The 18,675-nt window shown below is 37.6% G+C and overlaps 1 protein-coding gene across 4 annotated transcripts in view; it reads right to left on the reverse strand.

The window, feature by feature from the left end:
* Window positions 1-17,908, reverse strand: part of LOC306999697 (B-cell receptor CD22-like) — a 43,642-nt gene extending 25,734 nt beyond the window's left edge. For 3 of the 4 annotated variants that reach the window (XM_079614582.1, XM_079614581.1, XM_079614579.1), the window contains exons 1-8: window positions 17,767-17,908; window positions 15,300-15,368; window positions 14,955-15,036; window positions 14,146-14,317; window positions 12,984-13,052; window positions 11,434-11,787; window positions 11,096-11,344; window positions 5,511-5,768 (exon numbers count right to left, since the gene is read on the reverse strand). In XM_079614582.1, the coding sequence (XP_079470708.1) occupies window positions 5,511-5,768; window positions 11,096-11,344; window positions 11,434-11,787; window positions 12,984-13,044 (922 nt within the window). In that variant the 5' untranslated portion in view covers window positions 13,045-13,052; window positions 14,146-14,317; window positions 14,955-15,036; window positions 15,300-15,368; window positions 17,767-17,908. The remainder of the gene's footprint in view (window positions 1-5,510; window positions 5,769-11,095; window positions 11,345-11,433; window positions 11,788-12,983; window positions 13,053-14,145; window positions 14,318-14,954; window positions 15,037-15,299; window positions 15,369-17,766) is intronic. The other variant, XM_079614580.1, reaches the window with a different exon arrangement.
* Window positions 17,909-18,675: the final 767 nt, after the last annotated feature.

Consider the following 18,675-nt stretch of genomic DNA (forward strand, 5'->3'; position numbering starts at 1 on the left):
CCAAGATACTTTATTCAACAGAATCATATTTAAGACCTCAACAAATGGACTTGATATTTTTGTGTTGCCATTTATGTGTCACGACCGATGTGGAATTGATTTCAATATCATTATGTATTAATCAAACTTTAAAATGTCCAGAGGTGGGTAATCCAGGGGCCAAAGAGTAAAAACCCTGCCATATGTTTATTCCACCCATAACCTCAGTCAGCTGATTTAACTAATTAGTTCTCTCTCCTGTCTGAATTAGCAAATCCAGGTGATTGGAACAAAATACTGAGGAGGACTTTTACTTTCTGAACCTGGACTTTACACCTCTGCATAGCAATGCCACATGTCAGCCAAGAGCAAAGAAATAAACCAGATCTGGACTTAATCGTAGCCAAAAAATATGTGTATATTAAATATGGAGTAATTTCAGCCACAGCCTTAGATTAAATCAACTGAAGAGAAAAGAAGACATTAAATCTGTGATGATCTCAGCAGATAAGAGAATTAAACAAGTCCACAAACAGCATTACCAGCTTCACTTATTACTAACCAGGGGTGCGTTTCCCAAAAGCATCGTTAGCCAACTATGGTCGCAAGTTCCATTGAACTCTATTGGAAACGACAGAACTTGCGACCATAGTTGGCTTTGGGAAACGCACCCCAGACTGACTTTACAAAAGTCACACGTCTACAAAAGTTTTTTTGAGAATTAATGGGTTTAATTTTAAATCACCGTAACAGTGATTAGTGTTTCCATTATTTGGGGTCTTAACTCTTATTATATCATCTCTGTTTTTTTAGTTGATGTGGCAGTGTGTTTGTCAAACACATTTGCAGCAACAAAGAAAACTAAAGTGATATGAGATCAGGCGATGATGATTACCTGTTGATGGTTTTATAATTATAAAAGAGCCAGAATTTCTGAGGCTTTTAATTTAACAATTAAGTTGGTCCATTAATGTAGTCACATCATAAACCCTGTAGCATGAGAACCGGCAATATAACAATCGGTTTAAATCTTTTGACAAACATTTATTTAAAAAGTTAGCCTACACTAACACATACAGATATAAACAATCAGCGTATGAATCTCAACAAGGGTGACAACCCCAAATATTTAGATAAACAGATACAGTCCATCACTGAAAAGGTACTAATTCACAACAAAAACAACAGCAAAAAATAAAAGCAAATATTTAGAATTAAACTAAATAATAGGACAATTCAGCTGCATAATTTATTCATGTTGCAATGCATGCTGGGAGTTTTGCACTATGCTGGTACCCAGCATGCATTGCAGCAAAGTACTTTTGATTGTCACCATTGTTGAGATTAATACGCTGATTGTTGATGTCTGTGTGTTTCATCAAAAACTAATTTTCCGTGCTCATGTTTCTTAGTCTTCTAACTTATTGTTACAATATTGTTGCATCTTATGCTGCAGTAATACAGGTTGTAAAATAATATTAATTTGACAACATACTTGTTAGATTAAAATACACAAGTGATTCAGTCTATTTCATGATGATTATGAATCCATAAAAAGATAACCAACATCACCTGATCTCATTTCACTTTAGGTTTCTTTGCTGCTGCAAATGATGCAACTCCTAACGGAGTTGAATCTCGATAATAGACTGCAATGATATGATTATTACTAGATGAATCCTTTTCAGTCATAGAAATGACTAAGCCAAAGCTCTGTCATAAACTACACAGACTGGGGTCTTCTGGCAGGACAAAGGGATTCTCCCGCTCCCAGATCACTGAAGGTGATTGGACAATCCGCCATGAGAAGGCGTTATCCTTACATTCCTTTAAAAAGAGAGCCAAAGCTCTTCCTGCTCTCTCGTTTCCTGCTCTTGCTACCCGACCTCGTCATGTGAACAGTCCGCGATCGACTCCTCTCTTTTTATTTTCTTTATCTAAGTTATTTTGTTTCTTTTTCAAATTCTCCTTGGTTTGCCTTCACCTAAGAGTGAACGAATTTAGCGTTAATTATTCCTTCAGCAACTTCCCTTCCAAAAGAGGCCTTCTTCAAAACTCCCGCGAACAGCTTGCTCTGGCAACAAGCACGCGCCCTGCTCCGAGGCTTCACGAGAGAACGCCTCAGCACGAGAACGCGCGCTCTGCTCCGCGAGCACACGCAGGCTGGTCTCAGCCACACTCACACAACGATCCTTTTGCAAGTATCCACTCTAACGAGTTTTTAATGTTTTAAGGTTCGATGCATTTTGTTGGCTCTCTCAAGGTTTCTGTGATGTTGTTGTTCCATGGTCAACTCTGATCATTTTCTCTCACCTTACAATCTCAGCGCGTGCTCCAGCGCGCGCCCCTCCCCAGAGAACTCTCTCACTCTCTCTCTCTCTCCAACTCTCCTTCTCTCATTTGTTATCCGTTTGTCTTATTGTTTAACTGTATGATATGTACATAGATATATTCGGTGTATATTGAGTAGTTTGTATATTCTGTAGTTGTGCATTTATTAAAACAATATATTCAACTGTTTCTGTGAAAATGCTTGTAAAAACGAGTCAATGAGGTTCACGACCCGAGCTACCAGCTCTTATTATTTACTACGTTGAGTAGTTTTAATTTTATAAACACAGGAAAATTAATGTTCACGGAACAAGTGTTCCAAGAAGTAGCACAGCTCTTAGCCGCACACGGCTACCACCGGACCCAGGGATGTAGTGGAGGCTAAACGCACGTAAACGCCGTTTGGGCACCTCCCAAAATTCTGAAATAGCGTTTATCCACCTCCAAAGTGCGTTTATCCACCTCCAAAGTGCGTTTATCCACCTCTATAGCATATAGTTCCTAAGCCATTTTAAATTAGCTTAGGCTATCAGTTTCATATTGTTCATTATTAGTTTCAGAGGTTGTTATTAAACCTAAGACGAAGTCTTTTATATTGCGCTGCATTACTGTCAGTAGCCGCACGGGTTAGACCATAATAATACAGGGCTAGCCTAAGATTATCACAAATAAACACAAGATTATGACGCATATACAAGCGTTTGTGGAGCGGAGTGTGAGCGCGCACTGCATGGCACGGACGCGCGGGCGCGAACACTTGCATTTCCCTATCAACAGTGAAACAATTAAAAATACTCTATCATTTCTGGTCATACAGAAACTAATAATACATTATTCGCAACTACTTTTATTTGTGTAAACTCACAATAACAAGAAAACGTTGTGCTTTTGTCAAATGAAATAAAACAATCAGCCGCGCTTTCATGATCTCCGTGAACTGGAGCGCGAGAACTGAAACTAAATAGTCTAGTAGGCTAAAGCTCGAAATGTCCACTTTAAAACGAACAAATTCGAATCGAAAGCTAATACATTCTGATTATGTAATGCGTGTGAAAGGAGCATTTCTCTCTAAAAGCGCATCCGCTTGACAGCGGAGATGGAGATATGTTTTTAGCCGAAACTGATTTAGAAAACAATAGTTTATTAATAAACAATTAAAATGCCTCGTTATTTTTTCAGACACATTTATTATCATTAGCCTATAAATCACCTTTCTGTAGGCTGTGGTTCCAGAGATATATGGCTCTCATTCAGCACTGCGGGAATAATATAATTTCCAGGTTCTAATTTTGTCTTAGAAAAATAAATCAACAACAACAAAATCCATATTAATTTGTATATATTTTAAATGTTTAATTAAGGTGCCAAAAGTAATTAAAAAAAATTGTCAATATTTATTTTTTTGTGCAGCATTTGGTGTAGCCTAGACTACAGTTCAAATTAAAATTTTGGTGTTCAACTTTGCCTTTTAAAAATACAACAACCGTTTTCGTTTTGTAATTACGGGTTAAAAATATTTTTGTTCTCTCTGTTTTGTCATTTTGTAAACTTTATAGATTTCAACCATATTATTCCTTCTTGAGTCTTTTTAACAAGAACTTAGATTAATGTATGAATTGAATAGTGATTGTGTGACTTATGATGAGGGAACAACCAGTGATAACCAACCAGGATATAAATACACCGTAGGCAGCCCACCTTACCACCAGAATTTATAGTTTACCCACCTCTTTTTTTACCACTACACCTCTGACGGACCTACAGTGTAGGGAAAAAAAAAAAGAAAAAAAAAAGTGACTACCGAGCCAGTAGAGGCGGCAACTATTAACGATCAGTCCCACCCACTTTGAAGCGGTACAAACTGCAGTGGAAAATCAACCGAGCTAAAGCGAACCGAACCGTGCCGTACCGAGTCGAGTCGAGTCGTACCACGCAGTGGAAAAGCAAAGCGAGCCGAACCGTTCCGCGCCGAGTCGAACCATACCGAGCCGAACCGAGCCGTACCATGCAGTGGAAAAGCGCCATTAGATTACTCGTTACTGGAAAAAGTGCTTCAGTGTTCATCCAAACACTCAGTTGTAAAAACACAGGACATAACTGGCAAATACGCACCGACTACAGTCACATGTGACACATATCTGACACTTGTGTAGTTGTGTAACTATAACATCAATACTGATACCAACGTTGGTATCGATATTATCAGTATTAGTATCGATCTGCCCACCTCTAGTTCATATTATGATTGTCATAACATAACCAACAGATCACTTTTTTTCTTTGTTCATCTGTATGTTATAAATTAATAACAGCAGGCACACAGAATTTTAAGTAAATAATTTAAGGGTCAAGAGCCCAACTAAAGCAAACACTGATCTCCATAATGGTGGCTTACAATTTGTGATTTTCTCCTTCAGTGATTCTGCTTGTTATCATCAGGTGTTCATCACTAATGCTCAATCATCACTCAATTAATAACTTAATTATCTCATTAACTTGAACACTCTTGAGTGTTCATTTAACACTCATATTTTAACACTTTACACTCTTGAGTGTTCATTTAACACTCATATTTTAACACTTTACACTCTTGAGTCTGGACTCATATACACTCCCAGGAGTGTTAATTTAACACTGGAGTGTTTGCTGTGAACACCAGAGTTTTTGCTGTGTGTGTTGTCCATGAGCACACACAGTACATGTGTTCAAATCTACACAACATGTGTTGACCCTGAGCACACACAGTACATGTGTTAAAATCTACACAACATGTGTTGTCCCTGAGCACACACACTACATGTGTTAAAATCTACACAACATGTGTTGTCCCTGAGCACACACACTACATGTGTTCAAATCTACACAACATGTGTCATTTTTAACATCTCTTTTTACAGGTTGTGTTGTTTACAAGAGCGCACCGACACTCACCATCACCGTGAATGGTATGCAGTGTTTGCTATGTTCTCAAACAAATAGGCCAGTGAAAAAAAAAAATATTTATCTATATTTTAATCTAATTCAAAAGTGCAATCTCGGTTACCTGTCACTGACACAACATATGTTGCCCCTGAGCACACTCACTAAATGTGTTAAAACTAACACAACATGTGTAATTTTTAACACATCTCTTTTTAGAGTGTGGGATGCAGTGAGAAATGATTGCACAAATAATCTTCCAGGAATAAAGACAGACTTACACATGATATTCACATTCACAGCAGCAGAAGTCTGAGATTCATGTTTGTTACTAGCAGAGCAATGATAGTCTCCGCTGGCCTGAGACTTAATATTAGTGATGCTGTAGGTTTCACCAGATTGCAAAATCTTCTCTTTTCCTTTAAACCAGCTGATTTCTGCAGGAGGGTTTGAGTCACTGATGCAGTTCAGAGTCACTGAATCTCCCTCCACTATTACACCAGATGGACTGATGGACACGGAGACTCTCCTGGGAAGATCTGTAAAGACAACAAGTGTAAAATGACATGGAAGATTATTTTTGCAATGATTTCTCACTGCAAGAATAAAGGCTTACACATGATATTCACATTCAGAGCAGCAGAAGTCTGAGATCCATGTTTATTAGCAGAGCAATCACAGCACAATCCCCAGTGTTCAATTAACACTCTCAGTGTTTATATGAGTCCACACTCAGAGTGTTATAAGTAACACTGAAGCAGTGTTAAAGTTAATGAGATAATTAAGTGAATAATTGCGTGATGATCGAGCATTATTGAAGAAGAACTGAAGGAGAACATTTTAACAATCAAAACCATTATGGTGTTCGGTGTTTGGTTTAGTAAGACTCTTGGACCTTACTTTTTTTTTTACATTTTGTTTGGCTGCTCTTACTGAGACATAATAGTCAGATGAACAAAGAAAAGTGATGATCTGATGGTGTTGGTTGTGTTTTGACAATCATTATTTGCCCTGAAACTCATTGATATAATCTTATGGATTATAGCAGCACTATCCAACAGGGGTCTTCAACTCTGGACCGCGAGATCCACTTTACTGCAGAGTTTAGCTCCAACCCTAATCAAACACACCTGAACAAGCTAATCAAGCTCTTCATGATTACTACAACGTTACAGTTACACAACAAAATCCCGTGTTAAATCAACATTGACCAAGTATATATTGTCCCAATCTACAGAGTGTTAAGGTTAATGAGATAATAAGTGATTAATCAAGAGATGATTCAGCATTAGTGATGAACACCTGCTGTTAACAAGCAGAATCACTGAAGGAAAGAGGAACACAAGAACTACAACTGACTTCAGCCACAGCCTTAGTTGAAATCAACTGAAGATAAAAGAAGACATTAAATCTCTGAATATCTCAGCAGAAGAGGATTGAACAACTCCACAAACAACATTACCAGCGTCACTTATTACTAACCAGATTGATTTGATTTCTGCCATGCTTCTACAGAAGTTGTTATTGTGAATGAGCAGAGGTTTAGATGAAGATGATTTATTGAGTTTAATTTAAAGACACCATGATAGTGTTCAGTGTTTGCTTTAGTTGGGCTCTTGACCCTTGACTTTACAACACTAGTGTTTCCTCTGGCTGCTATAACTGAGTGTTTATATAACACATTTGTTATGGCACAAAAGGCAAAAGAAAATGTAAGCATTTGATTGTGTTTTGATGATGAATTATGAAATGGTGAATCATCATTTGGTGTCTTGATTCTCTGACCTTTTCTAGAGAAGAATCTCTGATTAAACAGGTGATATATAACTTGTTTTATTCATTATAAAATAACTGTGATTTGACCATAAGGCCAATTGTTGTTACAATCAGATTTTAAAAACCTCTATGTTGTCATGCTGACTTACACAGACATCAATAATCAGTAAATGAATCTCAACAATGGTGACCATTAAAAACTATTCATGCTGCAATGCATAGCCATGTATAATGTTTGTATTATGGTAGTACCCAGCATGCATTTCTGTATGAATATTTTTTTTAATAGTCACCATTGTTGAGATTCATATGCTGATTCTTGATATCTGTGTTACATTTGGTGATGAATTACATTTTCTGTAAAATCCTTCATACTCTCTAATAGTCATAACATTACTAGTTCTTATGATGTAAAATCATAGTTTCAAATACAACTAATAATATGATCAGAGATTAGACGCTGAATTGAATCAGTGAATCAAATCATTAGGTGATGATTGTCATTGTCACAGGTCGGGATGGGCCAAGCCAGACTGCACCCACCCCTGAACCAGGACCACCTTGAGGAGCGTGTCAGGGACGAGTCAGAAGCAGAGATAAAAGAAATAACAAGTTTATTTGAAGTTAAAAGTAATTTGAAAATCCTAAACTAAAATCTTCTCTCCCTTCTTCTTCCCAGGAATCCAGGCGACACCGTGACCAGTAATGGACAGGTGGGTATCACACAGGTGAGTAGGAGGGTCGGGGCTCACCTCCTTCTGGCGCTGGTGCCAGACTCACAGTGGTAAGTAATGGACAGGTGGGTATCACAGACTCGGGTCGCAGGCTGAGCGGAGCTTTCCCTGGAACCAACAGCCTCAAGACTCTAAGCAGTGGTGTACAGTTCTCACATGTGTGATAGGAGGCAGACACTTCGCACCATACAGGTGGGCTTCAGGGCTGCAACAGACTCAAAGTCACAAGCTGAGCGAGGCTTTCGCTGGGACAGACAGAATCAAAACTTCCAACAAAGGTGAACAGTTCTCCCATGGATTGCAGGGGACAGATACTTCGTACCATACAGGTAGACTTCGGGGCTGCGGCAGACTCAAGGTCACAAGCTGAACCTGGCTTTCGCTGGGGCAGACAGAATTTAAAGCTTCAAGCAGAAGTAAACAGTTCTCACATGTATTGCAGGGGACAGATACTTCACGTTATGCAGATGGGCTTCAGAGCTGCAGCAGACTCAACGTCACGAGCTGAGCGGGCTTTCACTGGGACAGACAGAATCAAAACTTCCAGCAGAGGTAAACAGTTCTCACATGTGATGCCGGGAACAGACACTTCACGCTATGCAGGTGGGCTTCAGAGCTGCAGCAGACTCAAAGTTATAAGCTGAGCGGGGCTTCCGCTGGGACAGACAGAATCAAACTTCTATTAGCAGTAAACAGTTCTCACAGGTGTTGCAGGGACCAGACACTTCACGCTATGCAGATGGGCTTCGGGGCTGCAGCAAACTCGAGGTCACCAGGTTGAACAGAGCTACTTTTAAGACAGACGAAATCGACACTTCAAGCAGAGGTAAACAGTTTAACTCACGGATGTTGTCCCTTCTGATATTCCACAGATGGAGCCGATCAACATTATTAAGCTCTAGTTACAGACAGTAGACCAGCATGACATATGGGGAGTGCACGGCGACAAAAGATGAATCTTCCACACAACACACGGCAATCCAACTCCAAACATGCAACGTGAGGGGAAACGTCAATTTAGGCACGGCAAATCCACTTCCCAAGGTGCAAATAAGGCCAGCACTCACCCAGAGATCTCTATCTGAAGAGCGATGGTCGTCAATGTTGAAAAGGATGTTCCAGATATTTCCTCACAGACACGGGCAGAATTCACATCACCGCTTTCAATGCGGAAGGAGGAGGTCAGCGCTCGATAATGAATCAGTGCACTCCACTCAGTGATACTCGTAGAACGTAATCCAAGCAATCCAGTGTCAAAAACATGCATTTAAGAGACTCAGTTTGTCAATTACTTATCTCACTCTCTTCCAGCCCAGACGGTGTGTTTTACTTTCCCTCCACTGTCATCGAATTCCCTTAAGCAACACTTCTTCCTGCATACAACAATCCTTCAGCGGCAACACTCAATAGAACGACTTCTCAACAAGGGAGAACCACCCCAACAGTCTATTTCTCCTGGCTTTTATATCCTTCTCAATGCCCATGTGACCTCATCACAGATCTGGATTAATCCTCCACACCTGATGTCGATTCCCCGGTACACATTGGTACACAAATCCTCATCAAACCTTGACCAACATCACCCAAACATTCTTTTCCTTGAAAATTGTGCTATAAGAAATGTTTCATTAATACTCAATAACAGCAGCCAAAGAAAAAACTTGTACTCTAACGTACAAGGGTCTAGAGCCCAACTAAAGTACACGCTGATCTCCATCATGGTGACCTTAAACCTTGTATTTCTTGTGTTTCTCTTTCCTTCAGTGATTCTGCTTGTTGACAGCAGGTGTGGTGATGCAGCACTAATGATCAATCACCACTTAATTGATGATTAATTTGACCTTTACAGATCTGGCATATGTTATAAAGGAGTGGGGTTATTACCCCATACTGTGGGGTTTTTTGGCTACTGTGTTTTTAAGAGCAGCCGCCGCTGACAGAGACGCAGATCTCACACGCGCCTCGTTCTCTCACAACTCTTCTTTATGTTCATTTAAAACTATTTAACTCATTTAAGAGTGCTCAGTCTGCTCTTATGAGGAAATTTTTGCAGAATGTCGTGTTAGTTCGGTCAACTTCAAGCCGAAAGATAATTCGATTCTGGCGCTCAATTTGTCTTTGCGTAAATGGTTTAAAAGCATTTGCAAGAATAAAAGCGCATCATATAATGTAACGCCAGCCAAAGGATGACAGAAAAAACGGATGCTGCGTTAATTACGTGAAATATTTACCACAGAGTCTTCTCCTCACATTTCTACCAGTGATCGCTTTATTCAATTTCCAACGTCGATCTGCACACGTCAACAGCGCTACCGAGTTGTAGCTAGGTTGCCAGGTTGAGCTCACAAATGGGTTGAAATGTGTATGATGTGTTGATTGCGCGAGTAGGATGGGTTTCATACAAGATCTGGCAACTGGGATAATATATTGATGTGATTATTCATATAACGACGTTTGGGAATACAAATTATGGGAGTTTCACGGGAGAAATGACAAAACGGGAGGGGGGCGGGAGATGGGTGTGAAATACGGGAGAGTCCCGGTGAAAACGGGAGTGTTGACAGGTATGACTTATTGTGTAATCCAATAGTGTAAATCCAATGGAATTAAATCAACACCAGGTGTGTTATAAAGCCCTGGTGTAGAACTTAAACAACAATTGTAAGTGTAACACTTTACACACAAAGTGTAATTTTTCTACACTGTAAGGTACTATATAAACACTTTAAAAAAAAAAATACAAACGGTGTACTTTTTACTCTAGATAGGTTGGGAACAAATATGACCCGTAGTAGTGTTAAAAATAAACACTTTAAGTGTTAATTAGACTGCGTTTTTTACTGTGTAGTCATGACCTAGGTTTAGCAGCCAAACAATTTCTAAAATTAATGATTTAAGGGTCAATAGACCAACTAAAGACGACATGGATCACCACAATGGTGACTTGAAATTACGGTTTTCTCCTTCAGTGATTCTTCTTGTTAACATCAGGTGTCTTCAATAATGGTCAATAATAACTAAATTATTCACTTAATTATCTCATTAACTTTAACACTGCTTCAGTGTTATGTATAACACTCTGAGTGGGCTCCTATAAACTCTGAGCAGTGTTCATTTAACACTGGGGATTTTGCTGTGTGTCTCCGCTGGCGTCAGACTTAATATTAGTGAAGCTGTAGGTTTTACCAGATTGCAAAATATTATTTTTTTTCTTTAATCCAGCTGATTTCTGCAGGAGGATTTTGAGTCACTGATGCAGTTCAGAGTCACTGAATCTCCCTCCACTATTACACCAGATGGATTGATTGACAATAACAATCTCCAGTTTTGCAAAGATTAAATGAATCTGTACTCACACGTGACATTGAGCTGAACAGCAGGAGAGATGGGAGTGTGTCCGTCTACAGCACAGCTATATCTGCCTGAATCCTCTCTTCTGACTGGATTGAGGGAGAGTTTGTTACTGAAGTTACTCTCAGTTAATATCTTCAGTGAGTTTCTGGACCAGATGAATGTTGCTCTGTCAGTCAGAGCGCAGCTGCTTTTACATGTCAGAGTGACTGAATCTCCCTCTGTCACTCTCTCAGGAGACTCCACCTGAAGATCTAAACACAACACACACATTATATCTAGTGCTGCTGTCATACACTCATTATTATTCTACATAATGCACAGAAGAAGAGATAAACCTCACCAAAGTCACCTGTGACAGTAAGAGTCACTCCTGGTTCACCAATCGTTTTTTTAGCTTTGTCATTGATGAATATGAAATAGTACTTGTGTGAATCCTTCAGTGTCACATGACTCAGTCTGACGGTGCAGTTCTGCTGTTTATCTCCCAGATACTGAAGCCTCTGACTGTATTCAGGGTCCTTAGACAGATCTCGAGGCTCTTCACCCTTTAGTAATGGGCCTTTGGTCCAGAACGCTTTCTTAATCTGATATCCAGTAGGGTATTTATAAGTGCAGCTCATTATCACTGTTGAGTCGTTTAGTGCACAGATGTGTGATTGATTGTAACTCGCACTCCAATCATCACTAGAAACCCCTGAAACACAGAATTCATACTGATTACATTTTTGTTGTTTCATTGAGCTTGTGGAGCACACCTCTAGATTTTGCAAAACAACATTTAGAGAGTTACAGTAGGTGATCTGAGAAATGCAATAACCTCACTGTTAACCCTTGCTGTAAAAAAGGCAGAATTCTGACAATATCATAACATTTTCTATTAAAACAGTAATATACTGTAGAAAACAAAAAATAGCCTACAGGAATATACCTACAGGAATATATTGTGAATTAACAGCGCTCAAAACCAACACTCAGAGGCTGATTTCACAATCACACCCTATACCCTCATTTCACTATTCCCCTACATTAGTTCACTAATATAGTCCACTCGACACAGACAGCTGTTCTCAGCAAAGCATCACAAGAGACAGCGTTAAACTACCTCATGTCTCAAAGTACATAACATTACATGATAATGCACGTGTAACCCCTCCACCCAGGTCCTTCTCACCTCGCTGTGCGGGTCTCTGGCATGAGAGTTAGGCGCTCTAACAAAGAGGCTAAAGACTGCAGCCTGTCTGTCGCTAACGCCTATTGAGATCAGAGGAGTGAGATTTACTCGCACAGCGACTTCTAGCTGGCCTCCGTTACACACGTAAACAACTTAGAGAGCTTGTAAGTTACCTGACTGCTGCAGTTTCATGGCGGTGTTGATACTGGGAAACGCTTAATTCCGAGTCTGAGGACGTGAACAGCTTCAGTTAGAACGTCACGCGTTGCCCTAAAATGACTAATTAATCTCTTAATGACGGTAGTTATGGTGTGAACGCAGCATAAGCTCGCAGCATAAGCTCGTTGCTTTGGAGGAACTGTAAGTGCGGCTGCTGTTTGTTTACAGTGTGGAGAATCTGTAGAGAATCAGCTATTGCACCTTTAGGTGAAATGAGGATAGAACAGAAATGCTCCAGTAGGAGTCAGTGTAGATCTACAGTTCAGTCGTTTCCCCTACCGATAGAATTAGGTTCTACAATTGATGTCAACAATCGACAACTAATTCTAATGAGCAAAGTAAAAAGATGAGCAGAGAGATGATGAAGAATAGCAGAAAATGAATTTGACTTGATGGATGCTTTACAAATAATGAAATAATTAGAAAATTATTTCATAATTAGTATTAGATATATTAGTTATATATCTATATAGCTAATAGCTGTAACACCAGTCACTCACATTGAATCATGAGCAGAAAGATCAGAGGAAGATGAGGAGCCATTCTGACTGACGTCACCATAGCAACACCTACAACAACCAATAAACAATTAGTTACTGCACCTACATTGAATATAATGTACACATCTATTTCAATATCTTAACATATTTAAAGGGGTCATAATAACACATGTGTTTATTATTATATTCTGATCCAGGTTTCCACTTTTAACATTACAGTAAGAAAAGAATGAAAAGCACACACACACACATGTTTGTATATTAGGGGTGACCCCGAATAGTCGAAGATTCAATGCTTCGAAAGGAGGAGCCTGATACGACTACCAATCTCACAGTCGAATCTTCGCAGAGGTGTTATAAAAAACGAGGATCATGCCATTTTGGCTATATGGGGGTGCTCAAAGTCTGATTTCACATAGAGCTACCGGTTTTCTGTTAAGAAGTTAATATACAGCCTATTATGTAATTGCTGTAAATAAAAATGTGTGAAAGGAAAGAAGCTTTTAATAAATATGTTTTAACGTGCGTTGAAATCAAACACCCCTGTGACAGATTTAAGTTTCCACGATCTGTGACGGAGAGGAGCGTCTTGGCGGCAGGGATTCGATTTACCTCTTTGGTTACACATTATTTCAATAGTACACTTTAGACTAACTATGAGTAACGTTTCAACTACATGTCAGCTAACTCTCATTAGAATATTAGTAGACTGTAGACTGTCAGTAGAGTGTTAGGTGTTAGGGTTCGGGTTAGGAGTACAAGTTGATTTGTAGCTGCCAAGTTACTTATAGTCAGTAGAATGTCTTTTGAGGGACCATCAAAATAAAGTGTTAGCAAATATTAAGCAGACAGTTTAATCATCTAATGACAGTTAGTTAACATGTAGCTGCAAAGTTACTTATAGTTAGTAGAATGTCTAAAATGGACTATCGAAATAACGCATTACCAAATCTTTAACAATGTCTGGGATAAAAAAAAATCTAAAGTGTGGATACAAAACATCAGAAAATATATTCTCCAAGGCTGGATTTTAGCATCAGGAAAACCATGATCGCACTTCTGCCGGCAAACTTTAACAAGTAGGTTTTCCTCAGGACTTTCTAAAATGTGAAAAACACTTAATGTGGCTTAATGTAAAGCAACACAAAAGAAGATATTTTACCTTAAAATAATGTTTCCAAAATTGTTTCAGTGGTTTATCAAGTCGTAACAGGGCTCTTATGCCTCCGCTTTGCGGACCTTTATCTGCTATAACCACGCTATGTAAGTTTGCCAGATCAGGTCGCGTTTCTGTAGTTCTTATGAGACAATTCCGCTTCCAACCTGTAGGGCGACTGCAGAAGAAAAGTTATTTAATGTTACATTATGACCGAACTCAGTAAACACCATACTAATAAAGCATAATATGTACACTGTAAAAAAAATTGCTGCGATTATTTAGCACAACTTAAAATCCAACATTGTTTCAACTTTAAAAAGTATGTGTTCAAGCTTGACTTAAAATATTAAGTTTAGTTAACTTAAGTTTAGTTTGGTTAAGTTGGATATTTAAGTTATCAACAAATTTTAACTAATCGCAGCCACATTTTTTACAGTGTACAGAAAAGCAGATGAGTGCAGAATATGAACGCAATTCGTTTAATTACACGGTAAGCATTTTCCTCCCAAAAAACACTTAAGCTTAACAGGCTATAAGACAGTGATGTTAAAAGACCAAATTCTGTACACAGTACACACCTTATTAAGAAATCATACTATGTGCAGATAAGCAGATGAATATGAACGCAACGCTCTCCTTTTATAGAAAGCCACGTTAAGTTTAAAGGGATAGTTTACCCAAAAATTTTAATTAGCCCATGATTTACTCACCATAAAGTCATCCTAGGTGTATATGACATTCTTCTTACAGACAAATGCAATCAGAGTTATATTTAAAAATGTCCAAGCTTTATAATGGGAGTGAATGGGCACCTTTATTTTAGAAGTCCATCAAAGTGCATCTATCCATCATTAAAGTGTCCCAAACGGCTCTCCAGGGGTTAATAAAGGCCTTCTGAAGCAAAGCAATGCGTTTTTGTATAAGAAAAATATCCATATTTAAAACTTTATCGACTTAAATTACAAGCTTCCGGCAGACGACCGTACACAAGTCGACTTACGCCAAAAGAGTAACACTTGATGTATGACGTAGATGTTGGAGTATCGTTACATTTTAAAATAGTAAAATTCAATTTTAGAATATATTCAACTTTTCAGTATACAATCCTTAATATTATAATTTATAAAAAATAAAAAATAAAAAACAATATGACTTACCTTTCATTATAAGGCTGCAGCAACTTCTTTCTGTTGACTGTCATTGGACGGTTCAAATTTGAACCATCGCTGTGGGAACCATATTTAACACAAAAGCTTGGCTATTACTAATAAAATAACATGGTCACCGCACGTGAAATCATGTCATGATCATAGTGACAACACATTCTCATACGGTGAAAGTGTCACACAGAGTCAGTAATATATGAGCTCATAGTGAATTCAATGCTCGGAGAGGAGGATGTAGTTTGACCTCACATTGTGAACACATCACGAGTATCCTGAGAGCTCATGGTGAGATCACTGGGAGATAAAAGTGTTGACTGGGATAACTATTGATTGATTGTTTGAAAGCGTGTATTGTTGGATATCAGTGTGATTTGTCTTCTCAACACAATATGAGGTCAAAGTGCACACAAATACTACACTGTAAAAAAGTATATCTTACAAAAAGGTCAATGACTGTCAGCTACGGCTGCCAAACAAAAACCGTACACATAAAGTAAAATATCCTAATTTAAATAAAGTGCAGTTATATGGAGTTAAATACTGTTATTTTACCGCTATTTCCTGAATTATTACAACATCACTATAAAAAAAACACATAAAAAATGGTCACATGACTGTCAGCAATGGCTGCCATACAAAAACCGTCAAATGAATGTCAAATATCCTCATTCAAATAGTCCAAAGACTTTAACAGAGATCTTCATGAAATATTTTAACAGAAACACAGTTAATTCACATATATTTTCTGATTTCTTACTAACACATTCACTGTAAAAAGTGAATCTCTTGCAGTAACCTACATGCATGATTTACTGTGACTACACAGTTACTGTTAGTTAAATAAAGCAACACACAGCATTTTATCTGTAATTGCCTGCTCATCCTGCACTGAAGCACAGGCTCTACTCTTCAACACAATGGTGACCCACAAACACACCATACAGAAACACTTTACATCCCAACAGAACATTACACACTAACAGACGTTGGTGTGTAAGATCTCAGCATCTTCACTTATTACAATACAGACTTTATTTATTTCATACTAACATTCTTAATGAGAATTAACAGAGGTTTAGAAGTTCAGGTTTTATTGAAAATAATAAAGTTTGATATCAGTGTTTGCTTTAGTTGGGCTCTTGACCCTTCAGATTTTAACATTACTTATTCTCTGGCTGCTTTAACTGTGTGTGGTAGGAATCCAAGAAAAACTCATATCATATGACCTTGGTTGCTTTCAGTGATGATAGTAATCATATTAGAGGCTTGATGTATTGATACCACCTGAAGTCTATTATCTGATTAGATTGTTTAATATTACTTGCAAATTTTGCATGCCAATACTGGAGCAGAACACCCTGCAGTGCTGTGATTCTTTGAAATATTGTATTAAGTCATTACACAAAAAATGTTCTGACAAGATCACATTTACTCACACAGAAATCAAGAATCAGTATAGGAATCACAACAATGGTGACAAAGAAAATTAATCAGATCACAACTCGTCACAATATAAAAAACCAAAGTCACAAAAAGTTGATTATCACCTTTGCTAAATATTGGTAGTCTCTATTCTCATCATCAAGAAGTAGTCAACATCTTCTGATGAGATTTTCTGAATAAATTTTAGCCATAACAAATGTACATCAAAAACACAGTTAAGGCATCCAGGAACACACTAATGTTATATATGTAAGGGTCAAGAGTACAAATAAAGCAAACACTGACCTCTATCATGGTGACATTTCTGTTATGTGAGTCATTTGACCCTTTTTTACGATTTGTTATTTACAACGACGGTATATGATCATGATAATTCAGGAAATACCTGTGAAATAACAGTGTTTTTCACTTTATTTAATTTAGGATTTACTTTAATGTTACAAGTTTTTTGGGGGGGCTGCCAGTTACTGTTTAAATACAGATTATATTTGTAATTTTACATACATTTTATGTAATTTTAGAAAAAAATACTGTATGAATAAAATAGTACAGTACATTACCTGTATAAAAAATCTGAATTACTACAATTTTCATTAATTTCACAATACCTAAAATAACAGCTGAATTTTTAATTTACAGATTAATTTAATTTAGTAATTGTACAGAGTTTTGAGTACAATTTAAAATTAATGAAAATTAATGTAAAAAAAATCAGTTATTTTCTGTAAAATTATGATTTTTTTTTACAGTGTATGTGTTCATTATACATCATTGGACTCTTTTTATTTCTCATGAAATTATTTATTCATAATTTGTCAACAACTATTAATCTGCTGAATATGGATGAAGATTTTCATAATCAAATATCATGGTTCACAAGACTCCAGATCAGAAAATTTACTACTGCAGAACAATTACAATAATGCAAGCAAGAACAGCAGAAAACATGTCCCAGCGCTTTACAAAAGTTGTGTGATGAATGAAGTAAAAACTGAGAAATATGGAATATTTTTACCGTGTTTCAGTGAGTCTCTCGTCTATCGGAGGTGAAGTGATGAAAACAGACCAAACCGAGGAAGCAGGAGGTCAGAGAACTTTCCTCATTAACTCTTAATTTTTACTTTCATTTCAGTATTTCTCTTCCTCAAAGGAAAACAATGACATTAAAACAGAAGCCAGGAAAAGCAGAGGCGTAGACGTGGAAATTCTGGAACAATTACACAATAGCTGTGATAAACATTTCAATGCTATAAACGCCTAAACGGAATTTAGAGACATAATCAGCCGCTTCTACAAATGTGTACAGATTAACGGAGAGTGATAAAGATCTGCGGCACAAATAATGAAATCCACTGAAACAGTATTGCTTTGAAAACATGTGTCCACCGAGTGTTAAATGTAACACTGAATCAGAGTTAATAGTCCAGGCGTTTTAGGAAAAAAGGGTGAACAAATTGCAACAGAATCAAACTCAACTGATTTTGTATCCTCCATATGTCTTGAGAAAGGGAAAAAAAGCCCAGAAGAATCCCATTAGAGGAAAGTTCAGAAAAAGGCCCAAATATATCCTATTTATACTATTATTTCTCTCACATTAATAGGGTAAAAAATTTAACCTTTAGATATCACCATGAAAATTACGGAGGTGATTACTTATATCAAGACAAACAAAAAATGTATTACAAGTTATTTTAAATTGTTTGTTAACATGGAACATTGTTAGCATAATTGTGCTAATTTGCATAAATGCCACAACAGATCTAAACATTGGGTACAGTCACGAGAAAATGTATTGTTGAATCTTGTTGACATACACTGTTAGCCCTTACTGTAGAAAAAGCCCACATTCTTACAATATCATACCATTTTCCATTAAAACAGTAATATACAGGAATATACCTACAGGAATATACTGTGAATTAAC

Source organism: Phoxinus phoxinus (assembly GCF_949152265.1).
Source record: "Phoxinus phoxinus genome assembly, chromosome: 6".
Taxonomy (NCBI): Eukaryota; Metazoa; Chordata; class Actinopteri; order Cypriniformes; family Leuciscidae; genus Phoxinus; species Phoxinus phoxinus.